At 43.8% G+C, this 17,044-nt stretch overlaps 1 protein-coding gene and 1 non-coding gene across 2 annotated transcripts in view; one reads left to right on the top strand and one right to left on the bottom strand.

Moving 5' to 3' along the window:
- Positions 1-17,044, top strand: part of LOC149355230 (condensin-2 complex subunit G2-like) — a 133,035-nt gene that overhangs the window by 88,229 nt on the left and 27,762 nt on the right. Inside the window, exons 15-16 of the mRNA XM_089583722.1 lie at positions 8,083-8,160; positions 13,914-14,147. Coding sequence (XP_089439848.1) covers positions 8,083-8,160; positions 13,914-14,147 — 312 coding nt within the window. The remainder of the gene's footprint in view (positions 1-8,082; positions 8,161-13,913; positions 14,148-17,044) is intronic.
- On the bottom strand, positions 16,806-16,879 carry TRNAT-AGU (transfer RNA threonine (anticodon AGU)). Its single transcript has one exon. It is a non-coding gene; the product is annotated as a tRNA-Thr (tRNA).

Raw genomic sequence — 17,044 nt, 5'->3', positions numbered from 1 at the left:
TTCCGTATTGGAGGGCTCAGGAATAATTTTGACCACCTGGGGTTGTTTGATGTGCAGTGGTATCGCACAGCACAGGGGCTCCATTCATGGTTTGCCTCACTGAAACGCACCCGCCACGTTCGTAATTCAAAACTTGTCCTTGGGCTCAGCAGCTGAGTGCCCAACCACAGAGCCACCGTGGCAGGCCCAGTTTCCTGTAGGTACTTCGGAAACAGAGTTAGGTTGAAATGTCATCCAGAGAATTGTCTGCATGGCTGTACTAAAGTAAAAAAACAGCCTAGGAGTGAGTATTGCGCTTTTTTTCTTCTTTCTGGAAGCTGCACTCCATGGGGGGGCATAAGGTTAAAGAGTGCTGAGCGAAATTAACAATTTTTTCATTTTTTTGGGACGCACTTACATTGGGAGACACAGCAAAACATGGGCTATTTACCATTTAGGTGTTTGAGTGACTTTTGTTTTTGTTGTGGCACTATACTACTACTCCTCCTGGATTTCAGTGCAACGTAAATTCATGCCATTTCATTTGCTGCATTTTAGTGATACTTATCAGATATTCTAGTAATGCCTACGCATTTGGCAGGAGTGGCCACAAGATGAATAGTACCTTATTTACTCACACGATGACCACACCTACTTTTTTGGTTGTCGAAATTTCCGGAGCCCTCCACTACGGTGTCTCTCATAGCCTTAGTCGCTTTGGGACGTTAAACCCCATAAACCAAACCAATAAAAATGTATACTTTATGTATAGGATATACAGGGTGATTTTTTTTTTTTCAAAAATTCAATTTTTTTTTGTAGGTGTGGTTTGTGCTGGTGGATTGTACACCAGGGCGGACATTATTTACCTGATATGAATAAATAATTAGGGAATTATATAAAATTAACTAGTCAGCTTCTTTATTTTTGATTTTAGCTGGCAAGATTATATCGAGAAATTGAAGGCAGTCAACTCTGGAGATAAGTCCTAAGGCTAGGAGATAAGGAGATAAGGCAAAAGTACATAATTTAAAGCCTAATGGGTTAGCTTTCCCGCATTGCACAATTGTAAAATTGCGTCGCTCCTGTTTCTTATGCATGGGATAAAGATGTCGTTTGTGTATTTGATGCTGTAGACGAAGTTAACTTGATTTTGGCGGCAATACCTTGTCCAGCGACGCCATTTTATAAAATATAATACAGTGAGGAAAAGCCAACTCAGTGAGCTTTCAAACGTGTATTTTTGGTGTTTGATATTTTAAACCACATTGCCAATGAAAAAAAAAATTAAAAACAGGGCTCACCTTCGGTGTTGATGGCCTTCAATTTTGCAATGTAACCCTGCCTCCTAAAATCAAAAGTACAAAGTTTATTAGTTGATTTTAGTTAATTATTTGTCTAATTATTTATCCATATCATTTATCTAATGTCTGCCTTGCTGTACAGTTCACTTGCAGAGACCACACCAATGTATTTCTCACATTTTTTAAAATAACAATCTTCAAATTGTAAAAAAATCACCCTGAATATTACCCCGTGCAATGAACAAACCTTCTTCAAATTTTTGTAACTTTGTCATAAAAGGGAGCATTTCTTATAGAAGTGTCTGTATTGTAAGATGTGCTTTATGATTGACGGCTTGTACAAGCAGCGCAACTGCAGAGCAGCTCGGTTGCATTGCTCCTAACAAGACTCATTGATGAATGCTTTTGGTGCCAGCCAAGCCAAGGGCGTGTGGCTTGCACAGAATTGCAAGTATGTAACTGGCCTCTCCAAAATATGGCTGCATATAGAGGGTGTGGCATGGAACATGAGATATGCTATGTTTCTCTGCCCATTATATGGAGGGAAAGGCTGTTTTAGTTACTTTTGCGTAGATTCATAATATTGACAGTGCACTGTAGCACTGACAGGAAAGTGCTTGTTTACATCACAAGCATTACAATATACTGTTGACACTCGATAAGACCAAAAGCTTATGTGGATTATGTGCAGTTCGTACTTACAGAGGCTTTTTTTGATACTTTGATGCAATGGATGTTGACCGGACCAAATCATAAGTTCCAGTAAGCTGACTCTTATAGAGTGAAGTGAGTGTGCATTAATGAGCACACTGTGCAGAGATGTGTAATAATGCAAAATGTGCTAATTACAGTAGAAACCCTCTGTAGTAAAGAAGCTCGGACCAGCAATAATCTCTACTAACTATATGAGGGTCTTTACGATACCATCTGTTGGTGATGGCTCTGACTAGGCTCTCTGGCTGCTTACTAAGCACAAAGCATTGGTTTATAAAAGAAGCACTTAAAAATACCTCACATTCTGCTCTTATTGTCCCTTTATGTGATAATTATTTATTTTCAGTTATCACTTGTCATCACATTTTCGACTTGGTTTACGTCTTGTGGAAGTACTGCATTTGCACGTATACAAGGCAGCTACGAATATAACGCATGTTTGATTCCACGTGAAAATCAAAGCTTTGTATGGTCAAGGCGTCATCTTCTGTGGCCTCAGCATCATTTAAGTGGTAGCAGTCAAGAAACGCACACGCGACGCAGTGAAGTGCGACAAAACCGCTTGCACAGTGCTGCCGCGCCTCTGCTTCTTGCTGCCTCTCTCCCGTGCTACGAACGCACGCCCGTTTCTTCAGTTTTCTAGTCCTCACTGCACTTTCACTGGCTTTCCTTTCTTAGCGACCCGCGCCGCGTTTCTTTCTACGTTCATAGCCAGCTTTACTCGTTCCGTTCTCGCCGCGCGCTTCGCCTCAAGGTCTTTAAAAAGTTGGCTTCTTCTTGCAGCTCATGAGCTTGGTGGCGAAGCCACCTCAAAGAGCGTCGTTTTATTCTATTCTGTATCTACAAACCTCGCGATCCTAGACTTCGCGCGTGCTGCGATGTCATCAATTCGCGGGAGGTGCATCGCCATGGCCAGACGCTCTTTACTATAGCCATTTCTTCGAAGAAAATCTTTACTATAACCAAAAAAAAAAAAAATCTGCAGTTATCTATGGGAGGCGAAATGGAACCGCAGCTTCACTTTACTATATTGGAGTTTTTACTATAACCGAGTTGACTATAGTGGGGTTTTTTGAAAGTACTTGAGCAACATTCAATTTAAATTGTTAAAAAAAATACCAGTTTAAGTGTTCCCTCTTTTAATTGAAGGGGAGGCAGGTCTGTTTTTGAGGCGGGCAAAATTCAAACATTTTGAGTATTGGAACCTTACTAAGTGAACTTGGTTATAGTAAAAACTCGGATATAATAAAGCGAAGCTGCGATTTCATTTTGCTTTCCATAGAAGACACTACACTTTTTATTGGTTATAGTAAAGATTTTTTTCAAAGGTGACGGGGGTCACTGAGAAAGGAAAGCCAGTAAAAGTGCAGTAAGGAGCAGAAAATGGAAAAAAAGTCCGTGCATTTGTAGCACGGCTGCACGAAGCACGGGGAAGTGGCGGCAAGAAGTGGAGGCGTGGCAGCTCTGTGTAAGTGGTTTTGCCGTGCATGACTGTGTCGCGCGCATTTCTTTACTGTCTTATAAATGACGCTGAGCCCACAGAAGATGACGCTGTGATCATGCAAAGCTTTGGTTTTCACATGGAATCAACCGTGCTTTATTTTTGTAGCCACGTTGTATTCGTGCAAATGTGGAACTTCCACAAGACGTAAACGAGGTCGAAAACGGGATAACATGTGATTACATAAAATAAATCATTTTCACCTAAAGGGACGATAAGAGCAGAATGTAAGGTACTTCTGAGTGTTTCTTTTATAAACCAACACTTTGTACTCAGAAACCGCCAGAGAGCATAGTCAGAGCCATGCCATCACCAACAACTGATATAGTAAAGACCCTGCTATAGTAGAAGATCTTTGCTGGTCCAAGCTGCTCAACTGTTTCCTTACTTATAAAAAAAAGACCGATTTTGCGTGTTTTAAAATAAAAATTATTTCGTCAAGAAGTGGTACATGCACTGCACATTGTAATACATCAAACTCTAGTGTATTGATTATACTTCCAAACGAAAACATGTCAGAGTTGTGTGTGCAAAACTTTTTCAATATTTACTGTTTAAATATGCTGGTTACAGAAAAAAAGAATACAAGCAAAACAAAAATAAGCCACTGCACTGAGATGGAAGTCAATTACAGGAAAATAAAATATATGAAACATGGCACATGTTTTTAGCTACCATTCTTGTGATTTTGAGCTGCACCGTACTTTCCACTGCTACTTTGAAAAAAAAAAAGTGCTCAGTGTAGCTTTTAAGTATTCCTGGAGCGTGGCGCATCAGACGCCATGATCGCTGAGTGGCGGGCTATGTAGTAGTAGTAGTAGTGGCTTTATTGTTACATTTTATATGTAATACATTTTATATGCTATCGCGGCTGGAAGCACCTGAGCTGGGGTAGCAGCTATGTTCGGTCAGTTTCATTTTTCACGCTGCCTCCTCATGTTAGAAAATGAAAAAAAAAACAAAACTGAAACCAAAGAGCTGGTGTTACAGAAGCAAACTAGATGGTGCAGCTTGTCCAGGAGTGCTGACCTGAATTTTTGGTGGCAGGTTCAAAACGTCAGTCATATGTGGCCGATGGCCTATGGCACGGTAACGAAAGAGTCAACTATAGAGGGCTCTGCTATTTTGCAGTGAGTTATGCAACACCCAGTTCATGTTTATGAAGTAGTTTGGGTGTCTAAAATTTGGCAGGGTAAAGCTTTAGAACAGAGCCATCAACCAGCGGTTTGCGTGCCCTGTAGCTAATGCTGTGAACCACAGAGCAAGTTGGTACTAGTGCGCCTCAGTTTGTGCCGCTCTGTGGTGCTACTTGGAACTTTCGCAATTCCACTGTAGGTTGATGCCACCTCTGCTCCTGACTACGAAGATAGCAGCACTCTTGTTACGGAGACATAGGAAAAGTCCTAAATCTATTTCCGGGGCTGATGGTAACGGGGCCAAATTGAGAATGGTGAAGCGATACCTCCCATGGCCCATCTGAGCCATGGTATCTGAGCCATGGTGGAGGTGGCAACAGCCGCTGCTGCAGTCTCCACCATCATCATTAATGTTGTTGCATGCTGTTCTTCGTAAGCTGCGTTGTTGTCATGCCGCTCATTAGGATTCATTTTGATTTTGTTATAGGTGTGTAATTTGCATTGTGCAGTTTCCATTTCTAGGTAAAGCTCAAATTTTTATCAGTGCACAATCCGCGCGCCGAGTATTTTAGTTCTTCGCGTACCTCAAATATACATACGCTTATGTATAGTTGAAGCCAGAATGAAGTATTTCATCATGTACATGCACACAAAACACCTCTCTGAGACATCAGCCTAATCCTTGTCTATCACTAACCTATGCTAACGGCACTTTACAGTTTAAAACTGAAGCTGTTTTGTTTTTCCTTGGCGTGCCTTCTCATAGAGGTGGAGGAGGCTGTGGAAATCAAAGGGGCTGGATTGAATCAAATAATGCAGTGGCTACGACTGACCGTGGTTCTTGCGATGTTGTTCTTACGGGGATGTTGGGGGGGAAATTGCGGCTTCTGTTTGAACTTCGTGGCCCTCAATGCCCTGGAAACACAGTGGGTCACGTACATTTTTAAAAATTTGTTTGAACCTATCGAAGTTTTTGGGGAGTTCATGAATGCTGCTTGGCCATATGGAAGTGAAAATAATCAGCCCTCTCCGTGAAAATAATCCTCACTTACATGTCATGTGCATAAAAAATGAAACTACAGTATTAAGGGTGGCCACCGAAATGTGAGACAGTTACTCCATCACTTCCTTTCCTCAAAAACTAATTTTGATATTTTAATTTCAATATAGAAGTGTTTTTTTTTTCAGGCGGAGAGAACACAAGTCTATCTCTGTTGCCCATGAGGGGTAGTAGAAGCACTGAAGCAAAGATTAAGCAGACAATAATGGTAATTTTACTCTATTTTTATAAAAGTGAGCATTAATTGTGAGGCTTTTTCTGCAGTGAGCTATTTTCTGTGCTGTGAACTACTCTTGTTTCCAAAAAGACCACCTGTCAGGATGATTGTATTATTGTCTATTGGCTATTAATGGTACTAATGAGTTACTAAAGAGTGGGCCCCGTCACGGTGGCTGAATGGTAAGGACACCTGACTGCTGAGCCCAAGGATGTGGGTTCGCTTCCGGCCACAGTGGCAATGGCAAAACGCAAGGAGCCATGTGCTGTACGTTGTTAGTGCACATTAGAGAACTCCAGGTGGTCGAAATTAGTACGGAGCCCTGCACTATGGCTTCCCTCATCGCCCATATCTCTTTGGGATGTTGAACCTCCAATACCATACCATATCACAAATGAGTGGTTTGTTGGCTATTACTAATGAGTGCTCATTGCCTAGCTGACAAGCTCCATTGCTGACATGCAGGCACTGAAAATTTGCGAAAACATTGTGAGAGTGAGAATGCTGCCATCGTGGTCAATAAAAAGCTGCAGTCACGTGGCTATCCACTTAACTCTTTCCTGTCCGCGGGGAAAATGGTGGTTTTCATGTCATATCATTAATATTTTTTTTCTTTAACAAAACTTGCTTGGTACAGGAGTGTATGGTACCGAATTGTAGAAGAGGAAACTCTTCACATTTTTATTAGTCACAGTAAGCATGTTTATTGAGTAAGAGATGAAAAAAAAAATTATCAGAAAGAAAATTTTAGTTACAAAGAAAAACACACAAAAACATCAAAGTTCCGTCACAAAAATAACACATAAAAAAATTTCAAAATATACATTTTTTACAACAGGGATTGATGCAACATTGCAGCAAATTTTAGTTTGCTGCGAACAGTATTAGCTGGGCTAGGAAAGGAAACAGTAGTCCTAGTGACTATTGTGCCACCGCGCGAAACAGTTCCTTGTTGCCGTGAAGCAGAGGTTGGCCGCACATGTCTCACAGAAAACATTTGTTTTTTGTTCCACCTTTTTTTCTTCGTAGCACAATTTGCAGTTCCGGTACTTTGCATTTTCTGCGGCTTGTGCTGCAGCCCCTGAGGTGAATCACGAGGCGGAAACAGAGGGCGAACATAGGGGTCCTGAGGATGTGGCTCATCAAATCCGAGGAGTTGCTCGATCAATTAAAGTCTGAACGTGAACTGATCAAATCTTGATGTCCTCGACAATTCTGGTGCTTCGGGATGCTGCTGGCGATGCGCGTCAAAAAGTATGAAGCTGTTGACGACCGCGCCGCCGAGCGCCGTGCGACACTCCGGCGCGCAACGCCGAGGTCGACCCTTGGCTGTCTTCGAGCCGAAAACACGACTCTCTGCGCTGCCGGCGGCAAGTAATCCCGCCCGAAAGACGTTGACACCCTGCAGATAAGAGTTATGACCTTCAGAACACTCTGATCTTTTCCGATAAGCGCGCAGCAAAAGCGGAACATTTCGGGGGAGAAAGCGAAACTTACCGAGGCATGGCTGTTGACGTTCCGGGTCGGTCTGACGCAGTTTTGCTGTCGGTGCTGAAGTCTGAAGAGCCGAAGTCGTCTTCTGAATCCTCACTGCTGCTGTTCTCGTCCAAAAACGAACTCTCAGGAGCATCAATTTCTGTGGAAACGCGCGGTTTCGGCGCAGCAGCAGCGCGCGACGTGACGCCATGGTGGAAACAAGGAGCGCCAGTCAGCTGACTCCGGAGGGGCTTCAAAAATCACCGCTTGGCGGAAAAAGTCAAAGCAAAAGCGAAACTGAAAGAAGAGTTCCTTTATTTCACACTGGATAGCGCTAGTTGTGCAGGAACGCTTCAAAAAGCGGGAAAATACGAACTTGAAACCATCGATAGCGGGCTATCGATGGGAATAGGCGCGGACAGGAAAGAGTTAAGAGAGACAGCTGAGCACCTTCCAGTTGACAGTAGCACCTCTCATAGTGGCAGATGCTGTCCCCAGACAAAGCTTTGGGGGAAGTTTCAGGCCAACGAGGAGTCATCAAGGAGGGGTGCTGGATTCCTGCCCCGTAATTTGAAAGCACTTGTTTGATTTCCAAAATCATTGTTCATATTTTGTTTTCATTCCGTCTTGGTGCTAAATTTTGTTGTTTTTCTGCCCCTCTCTCTCCTTTTGCCTTCTTTTTTGCCTAATGCTAGGATGAGCTGAAGGCTATGTGGAAGCGTCTTGTGTACATCATGAAGAAGTCTATGAACAAGTTGTTCCCATTGACTGACGTAAGTTTTGCTCTGCAGTCTTTCATTTCACTTTGGGATGTAGCCGTGTATTTCACAGTTGAAATGCTATTCCTTACAAATGTCTTCTATTCACTGAGCACTTGACAAAATTATGTCTGTTTTGATGGTGTAGCTGATGGACAGCGCTTTGTGTTTTGTTGCGAAATTAAACGGCAGCAAAGGCACTGCAGAAGGGGCACTAGCGCAAAAAAAAAGTGCACTACGGCTAGATTGGTGAGTTGGTGATACATTGTTAGGGAACGGCGCAGAAGACATGGCCATCCTTTGCATTGCTCCTTAAATACGCGCATGCGTGATGTACTATTATGCCAGAATGGTGCACAACCAGAGCCTATGAGCAAACTAAAATAATTTGCCTGTATATTTCCGGCTGCAGTGTGCAGCTAGCATGAAATCATGTTCCCGGGTAAAGGGTCTAGCAAAGCATATGCTCATAAATAAGCTGCAAAGGAATATCTGGCTGACAAATAAAAAAGTACGACATTTGCGCGTGTTGATTCCACCCAGTGGTGTATATGCATCAGAGCTAGTGGTCACAGCAGCTAGTGAACACTCAGAGTGACATTCAGAATGCTGGCCGGTTCCTGCACCTGGCCAGTTGGCACCGTCTGTGCATGTGCATTGGCAGCTACCAGCTGCGGCAAGTGGTGACAGCAGATGGTATAGGGAACGCTAAAACTCTCTGTAATAACAAAACGGCAGTTGTGATTGCTTCTGCTGTTGCCGTGCATCACCGAGATCAACCGAGGAGTACTTGAAGTTAAGCTCTGTTCATTGCTGAAAAATCCTCTGTAATAAAGCACAAACTAGCTTGTTGGCCTCCTAAATGAGTTCAATCTCTGGATGTTTATTTTAACTGAATCCACACTAAATGAAGTGTAGTCAATGAGATAGGATGCCAACCAAATGCTGGAGATCAGTGTGTTATCTGATAATGCCTGTTGAAACCGGATTCATTGTAATAAGATGGTCATGTTGTGCAACACGCTTGAATAGCTAGTCCCATCATCATAACTTCCATCTCTCCCGAATTGCCCAGGAGGCCCCTTGATTTTGACTGACCCTCCCATTTGTATGAACACGCTCTTATTTCTTCCAAAAATCATGCTCGAATTTCTTCGGAATAATTTTTTCTGAAAAAAAAAAATCTATTTGTTAGTATGTGCTTGTTACCTGGCCGAAGTCAAGTGAAATTTCCTTTTCGTTTAGTGTGCTTCTTTGAGCTTTTATGGTTCATTTTTTGGCTGTTTGCTGGTTTCCTTGTGATCGCTGGGATGTGTTGCGAGAAAGTGAAAGGCTGACTGAGAGGGTTCGACTCCGAGGGCACGGCTGCCGCCCAAAACAGTCAGAGCAGGATGAGAGGACTGATGCAGCACGTGACCTGCGATGCCATCTGTGCTGCTAAAGATAAGCATCATTGAAACTGGCAAGGTTACATGCATGCACTCTGCAAGTCCAGCGCCCATTTTTTAGCCTTCTTCGTTTTGAGACTAAAGAAATCCGTGGTTCTGTCGCCCAAGTTAGAATGTGAAACAAGTACGGCAGCACACCTGGTGGCCCACGTGTGCTGTCCATGTGCACCTTCAGAAAGAATCCATCTTTCAGAAGTGGTGCGCTCTAAGCTATCGCAGTGGCGAGCGAATCTTGCGAGAAAATTATCACTAGATGCTCACTGCCATTTCTACCTCTCATGACATGAGGCTTGGGGGGGGGGGGGGGGGGAAGAAATGGGCACCAGAGGCCGCCGGGGCCAAACTTCACACTGCTGAACTTTGCTTGGAGAAGAGCCACCACTTGTAAGAATTTTTGACGAGTCTGCTGTGAGAAGTTTTTGCAGTCAGCAAAGTCTTATATGGTAAAGTCACTCTGCAAATTGGCGTGCTCAACCTCTGGAAATATACACATGTTCCACATGCGCACTGCTGCTTCCCCCCCCCCCCCCCCCCCATTTTTGATCTTCTAATTCTGACATAGGCAGGTTCACAGGTATGTCTCTTGTTAGTACTACCTCTGCTGTTGTCCTCTTCATTGGTGATTGCATGTTACCTTGCAGCTGTGAAGTTGACTATGAATTTCTTGTGGCTGGATTAACGCATATGTTTGTTCTGTAGGCAGAATGGAATAGGGGAACCTAGAGCTCTCTGCTTTGCTGCTTATATGCACAACCTCAAATTGAGGTTGGCTTGCATTGATAGATTAGTGCATTCTAACTACAAGGATGCTACTTTCGCTGAAAATGGGGATTTTTTATAAGCTAGAAAAGGCCAAAAAATAAAATACAGGTGTCTCCACCCACGGCTCTTCTGCTAGTAAGCTGTGCCGTGTCGACACAGTTTTTTAGGGCAGCTCTTGGATGCCACCCGACTACTCATTTCTGGACGGTGATGTTGGAATGCTTTTCATGTTGACATCGTGAGTTTGAATGGAGTGATAGGAAAAATTTTAAATACAATCTTCTCAGCAATAAATTAGTCTTTTGCTGTGATACAAGCACTAGCACACCCAGAAAGAACTGCAGAATTGATTTTTACTGAGAATATAAGTTGAAGTTTTCCCCAATTTTCCTTGGCAATTTTAAGGAAAACTACTAACCTATAATGATGTCTTTCTGGTGCTGTCCTGCATTTCAGGGTTGCTTGGCAATATTCTTGGAGTGCATGGTACCGCACCAAGCATTTTGTCGAGTGGAGACGAGGATGTTTGCTGCTTGTCTTGAAGTAGTAGAACTGCCTCTCTTGGGCCTCTTTGTTTTTCAGTCGCTGTAGACTGCACAATCTTTGCTTTTTTCCTCTAGATTCATGCAAATGAAGTGTGGCCTTCTGTCCAACCCGTCTTTCCACTCAAAATGTGCAGAGGATTCCTTCATACCACGTTGAACTTGAATTTTTTTCAGCAGGCTGTTGAATAAGGTTCTGTTAGTATTGCATGTGTCTCCACGCCTTCAATCCACAATTGCAATATTGGGAAGCTGTTGATGATCCATAAAATTAGCAGCATACTAGGCAGGACATAGCAGAAGAAGACAGAGGCACATCAAAACTGATTTAAACTTCAGGGAGCCAGAAAAACACCTCCTCCAACATTTCAGACTTCATTGAAAATGTGAAGCTTTGCATGGCATTGCTATCAGTTGGCGGAGTAGACGTCATCAGTGCACCTTCCAAAGGAGGAATGTAACTTTTATTTTTCACTGAGGTTGTGTTTACTATTGTTAAACTCAGGCGATTCCTTCACATAAAATGAGCTCAGAAAACATACTATGTTGCCATACTGCAGCGTGCCACACTTTAAATAAAATGTGTGCCAAAAAGCTTGCGGTGCTCTCTTAAAGTGAAGCCTTCTAGGAGCGCATTCAGTTAAAGAAGTCCCTAACAGGTTATGTCATCAATGCAACAAAAGGAAAAAAAAATACAGCGTTTTTTTTTTTTTTTTTGTTCAAGCAAGTTCAGTGCCACTCGGTGGGTGCTGCATGACATCTGGCCAGAACTGTCCTTTCCAGATGTTGGACAACACCCAACTAGTGACCGCAGGGGGCTAATATCACTTTTTTCACTTTGGTGCAGTTCTCCGGTAATATCATGGCCATACTGTGATGAAAAAAAAAAAAAATGGCGTACGGATTTTCTTGCCACTTGAGGTCTTAATTGTGTGCGGTTGCTTGACTATTCTATGGGAATATTTAGGCACTATCCAAGACAAGCTTGTTGCCAAGGGGATGTGTGAACAGAATTTAAAGGTGCACTGAAGAGGATTCTGAACTTGTCTTTTTGCCGCGGGAACTCGATCTACACGTTCCTAGCATTCTTAGAAACTGCAACTTATTGCCCTGTATCGCCGATTTCCCTAATTAAATAGAATTAACATCCGGCTCCCGCCCTTTTTTTTTAATTCTGCCTCGTACGATGGGCGGAGTCGACCAACGCGTGAAGTTCCTTTCAACCAGCTCCGTGGAGGCTTTGCTTTGGCTTTATTTTGTTTTTTAGGTTTCCATGAATAAATAGTTTCATTCGCAGATAATATAGCCGCAAAATAAGCCCGCAGAAATAAAAATACGCGCGGACTATTTGCTACTACGGACTACTACGTATTACTCCGCCGATGGCAGAGCGGCAAGCCGCCACGTAGCTGGCTGAAAGGCACTCCACGCGTTGGTCGACTCCGCCCACCGTACGAGGCAGAATTAAAAAAAAAGGGCGGGAGCCGGCCGTTAATTCGATTTAATTTGGGAAATCTGCCATACAGTGTAATAAGTCGCAGTTTCTAAGAATGCTGGGAACGTGTAGATCGAGTTCTCACGGCAAAAAGACAAGTTCAGATTCCTCTTCAGTGCACCTTTAAGGTCTGGAAGCTGTAGCCCGTTCAAGGGAAGCTTTATGCATATCGAACTCTGCTTGGCTTTCTGTGATTTCAGTTACTGTGACTGCAGTTACAGGTGCCAAACAGTGGTGTAGCATGCTTGTGCACATCACGTGTGGTATGGACTGCATAGAGCGGCTGTCTATTGCTGCTGCACCATTGTTGGTCCTGTGATGCCATGGTGTTGCATGCAGCTCCATGCGCTGAACTGGTGTTGTGGTTTTGGCAAGGCTTGTGTGCATTGTTTGGGTAAATAAAAGCACTGTCCAAAAATTTGTGGGCACATTCTAGCAAGCTTCTAATCCATGATTGCCACTACATGAATTTAGCTGTATTGCTCAAAGAAGTGTTCTAGCAGTACGTCTGGACGAATTAACTCTATAAAAAGAAAATTTAGGCCTTGAGGTCGCAGACTGTTCACTTCTACACTTGGTATCTCGAAATTTCATGACTCATTTGTTAGTTGCCAGTGATCTATGGCTGTGCATGACAAAGCATTGAAGCGAGTGCTAGCAGTACAGAGTGTGATGCATTTTAAACTAACATCCATTTTGCATGAAGGAAACATAAGCTGTAATGTTGGCAGCCAAGTAAGCAGTATGCAAGTGGTTTTCATTCTTGCACTATCTTTTATTGCAATAAACCCCCGAGTTGGACAGTTTTTTTTATAATGTAGCATTTGATTTCTCTTTTTATTCTTTTTTTCTTTTTTCCCTGATGCTTCATCACAGGCTAGAATTTGCCATTGAATTTTGCTGAAATTGCATATATGATTTCAAGCGATGCGGCAACCGCAATCAGTGAACTGTTCAAGGGTGGAATGTTCAAAGATGGCTCTTATGCCGTAGACATATAAGAATTCATAAGAAACCTGAGGAAAATTCAGGAGAATTATTCGTCAGGTTTCTTTTGATGTTCGCTACTTTCTTATTGAAATGCCGCATGGAAATAACGCTAGTCTTAATTTGCCCCACCAAAGTGGCACAGTGGTTGGGGCACTTGGCTGCTGAGCTCGAGGGCCCTGGTTTGATCCTGGTCATGGTATTCAAATTTTGATGGGGGCAAAGGTGCCCGTGTACTATGTGGTGTCATTAAAGAACCCCAGGTGGTTGAAATTGATCTGGAACCCTCCACTACACTTTGGGGTGTCAGACACCTCGCCCCCCTAAAAACTTAGTCTTGATCGGCTTTAAATGTGGAGTTCAGAAGTAAGGAGCTTGTGCTTGGCTACTGCCTACAATGATGCTTTCTTTTTTTGCAAAATGTAGCCGCTCTTATCTTGTTGACCTTCATTTCAAGTAATGTGAAGCATCCTGTGGATTGCAGGCACTGCAAGCGCAGTGATGCAAGACCTGGTGTTCTCTTTCCACACGCAGTGCCTGAGCATGCAGATATCTGTGCTGAGTGTTGCTAGCTTGCTGCCATCCAGAGAGGTTGGTAACCTGGCCATGCGTTGCCTCGCGATGCTTCGAGGCTTCCTGACCGTGCCAGAGGCCGACACACCCATGATTCTCTCCATGGAGGCGAAAGCATGTGTGCTGTTCTTGTGCAGTATGCACCGTACAGCTGACGTCCTCTGCATGGTGACTGACTCTGTTGGAAAGCTGAAGGTGAGTGCAAGTTTGCACCAAGCATGGATGAAGGGGAGTCAAAACTATGGCTTATGGTGGTGCCATCTGGTGCCTGAATGGCAACTATCATATTTGCTCACATAATTTGCACACTTTTTTTCTTTAAATTAAGGCCTCAAAAAGGGGGTACGCAGCTTACGCGAAAATTTTCTGAACACGTCCTAAAAAATGCTACAAAGGTCATAATGCGTAATATATGCTGCGTGTTATACCTATATATAGACCCCGCCATCTCGCACCCCTCGCTGGTCAAAAAAAAGTTGACGCCAAGTGTAAGACGTAGACCCCCTTCCGCCTCGCCTCACGTATGGAGCTCAAAGCAATAAACGTGCAATGATACAAGCCAGCACAGGGAGGCAAAGGAGATAACTGGAGATAAAACGATGCCCTTGGGTGCAGCCCGGCTGACTAGTGGCAAACCGAACAGCGAACGGTTCGGTAGTGTGGGATTTGGGCGCACGCGCAACTGTTGTGTGGGAAAGCGACCGCCAGCGTGAACGAGCCGGGTAAACTGCGCATAAATCGTGCCCACATCATGCGCACCTTTCGCAACTGCACACGACGACGCCGCCGCTCCAATCTTCCCAAGGCGGCCTTGCAAGCACTCAGGTACATGCTGGTGGTCTGGCACAGTAGAGAGCGCAAAATATGCGAGTAAAAGATTTTTTTTTCCCCAAAAATCCAATTAAAAAGTTGGGGATGTGGGAATACTGTGTTTTATCTTCAGCTTGCCATTGCAGTCTAGAAACTTGTGTACTGTGCTTAATCAGCTACTGGTCCTGTGTGCCTTTGCACCTCTGCTCTCATTGGGATACGTGCTCTTATGCTGCTGTCTTACTTCTTCTTACTTCACGGCATGGATGTAGCAAGTGGGTGCATTGCTCAATTGTGTCTATGCTTGTATCTGTACATTTTGCATGAAGTGCACCTCGTGGAACCTCGCTGGCACATTCTTGGTTCATACAGTCCCTGGTTTATGTGTCGATGATGGGAAAACTGAAAATTTTGCATGGAGTTAAAATGCACACTTTCTGGTTAACATGATTTTCTAGTATGTATGCGAAGTGTTTTTCCAAATTTGAATTGTGTGGTTCATTTTACATCCAGGAGAAAGCACATTGATGTATGAGTGGGTAGAACTTTGGTGCGTGCAGCGTGGAGAGCAGAGCATAGTAGGGCAGCAGGCAGGCTGTGTAGCAGTTTTTCTGCACTGATTGAGTTGCATGGGAATGCTAGCGTGCACTTGGTTTTGCACTGGTCATGGGGGCATAGCTTTGATGCCTGCTGGGGCCTGCCCATGCCAAGGAATGGGAAGGGGGGGAGTGTGCGGCAGGCACTACCCCAACAGCATCCTGACTTGCAAACTGCTGAGTGCAACCAAAATTGAACTGAATGTGTCCATGGATCAAACAGCTTTACACATTAAGAACAGTGACGTGCATGGCATGCCACCAGCAGCTACTCTCACTTAGGCTGCTGCTTGACTGAATAAACTGCAAAATTTTTCTGCAATGCAGAGAATGGCAAAGGGGACAAAAGCTGACAAGCTAACTTTACCAGGCAGCTGGTGAGAACTTGAGCCAGTAGAAGCTGAGACAATTTTAGAATGCGAACAAATGCCTCCTATTTGTGTTACTAGCACGAGGACAAGCATGCAGGGCATTGCTTGTACCGAAACTTACACTTGGCATTGTGTAACGCCAGTCTTCTGTTACACTATCCCACTCCTGCTTGGGGTGTAAAAAAAATTCGCTATGGCTTGGCTTGGTTAAGCCCGGTAATTGCGAAAGCAATATCCGTACCTACGCCATGGTACAGCTGGTAGTGTAGCTGGTGGTGGTGCTTGTGGTTAGACTTGTGGTGATGCATCGGTTATACAATCCAATCGAAACCAATCCAATCCAATCCAAACCCATCCAATCCACTCAAATCCAATCCACTCCTATCCAATCCAATGCAATCCAATTCAACCCACTCCAATCCAATCCACTCCTATCCATGCAATCAAATCCAATCCAATGTCATCTAATGTAATGTAATTTAATCTAATCCAGTCCAATCTAATCTAATCCAATCTAATGCTATCAAGGTCAAATGAAGGTCAATGGTGGTCACGGCCGCGGCACGATGGTGGTCACGGCCGCGGCACGGCAAAGGCGTGAAAGTGCAAGTAGTATTGCTTTCGCAATAAAAAAAAAGGAGACTTTTTGCAGTAGTAGTACCACCTTCCCGTCTCTTTCTGCACGTCGTTTGCTCCATTCATGCAGTAAGGCAACAATATGATCCACCAACTTGCCTTTCAGGGAACCCTTTTGAATGAATGCCCTTTTACTCGAATCTTGATTCATGTAATCTTTTTTTAAAGTGCCTTCAGTACACTTTTTTCTCATGCTTTTTTGCTTATAAAAACAAGGTTCTGCTGTAATTAAGGCAACAACATGTTTTTGGGGAGTGGGCTTTTAGATATCGCATGTAGCACTTTACAGTGTTGGTCAAATGTTTAGGGGAATCCCCCAAGGTGGAGTAAATTTGTAATAAGGAAGTAATTACTCATTGGCATCCACCCAAGCGCCGCCATACGGCTGCAAAGGAAAGCTATACAGCTTTCTCAGAAACTTCGTAGTTAAAGAAAAATTCGTCCTGGTCCGGGGTTCGAACCCGGGACCACCGCTACACTGGAGCAGTCGCTCTACCAACTGAGCTAACCGGGACGGCAAGCTCATGGTAGGGCGAGAGCGAATTGATCAATAACTCGAAGTGGGAACAGTGTTGGTCAAATGTTTAGGGGAATCCCCCAAGGTGGAGTAAATTTGTAATAAGGGAGTAATTACTCATTGGCATCCACCATTACTCATTGGCGGCGCTTGGGTGGATGC

The sequence above is a fragment of the Amblyomma mixtum genome, chromosome 3, assembly GCF_055824585.1.
Source record: "Amblyomma mixtum isolate Tamu chromosome 3, ASM5582458v1, whole genome shotgun sequence".
NCBI classification, from domain to species: Eukaryota; Metazoa; Arthropoda; class Arachnida; order Ixodida; family Ixodidae; genus Amblyomma; species Amblyomma mixtum.
Note: the sequence above shows the minus strand (reverse complement) of the source record. Positions and strands in the feature narration are given on the sequence as shown.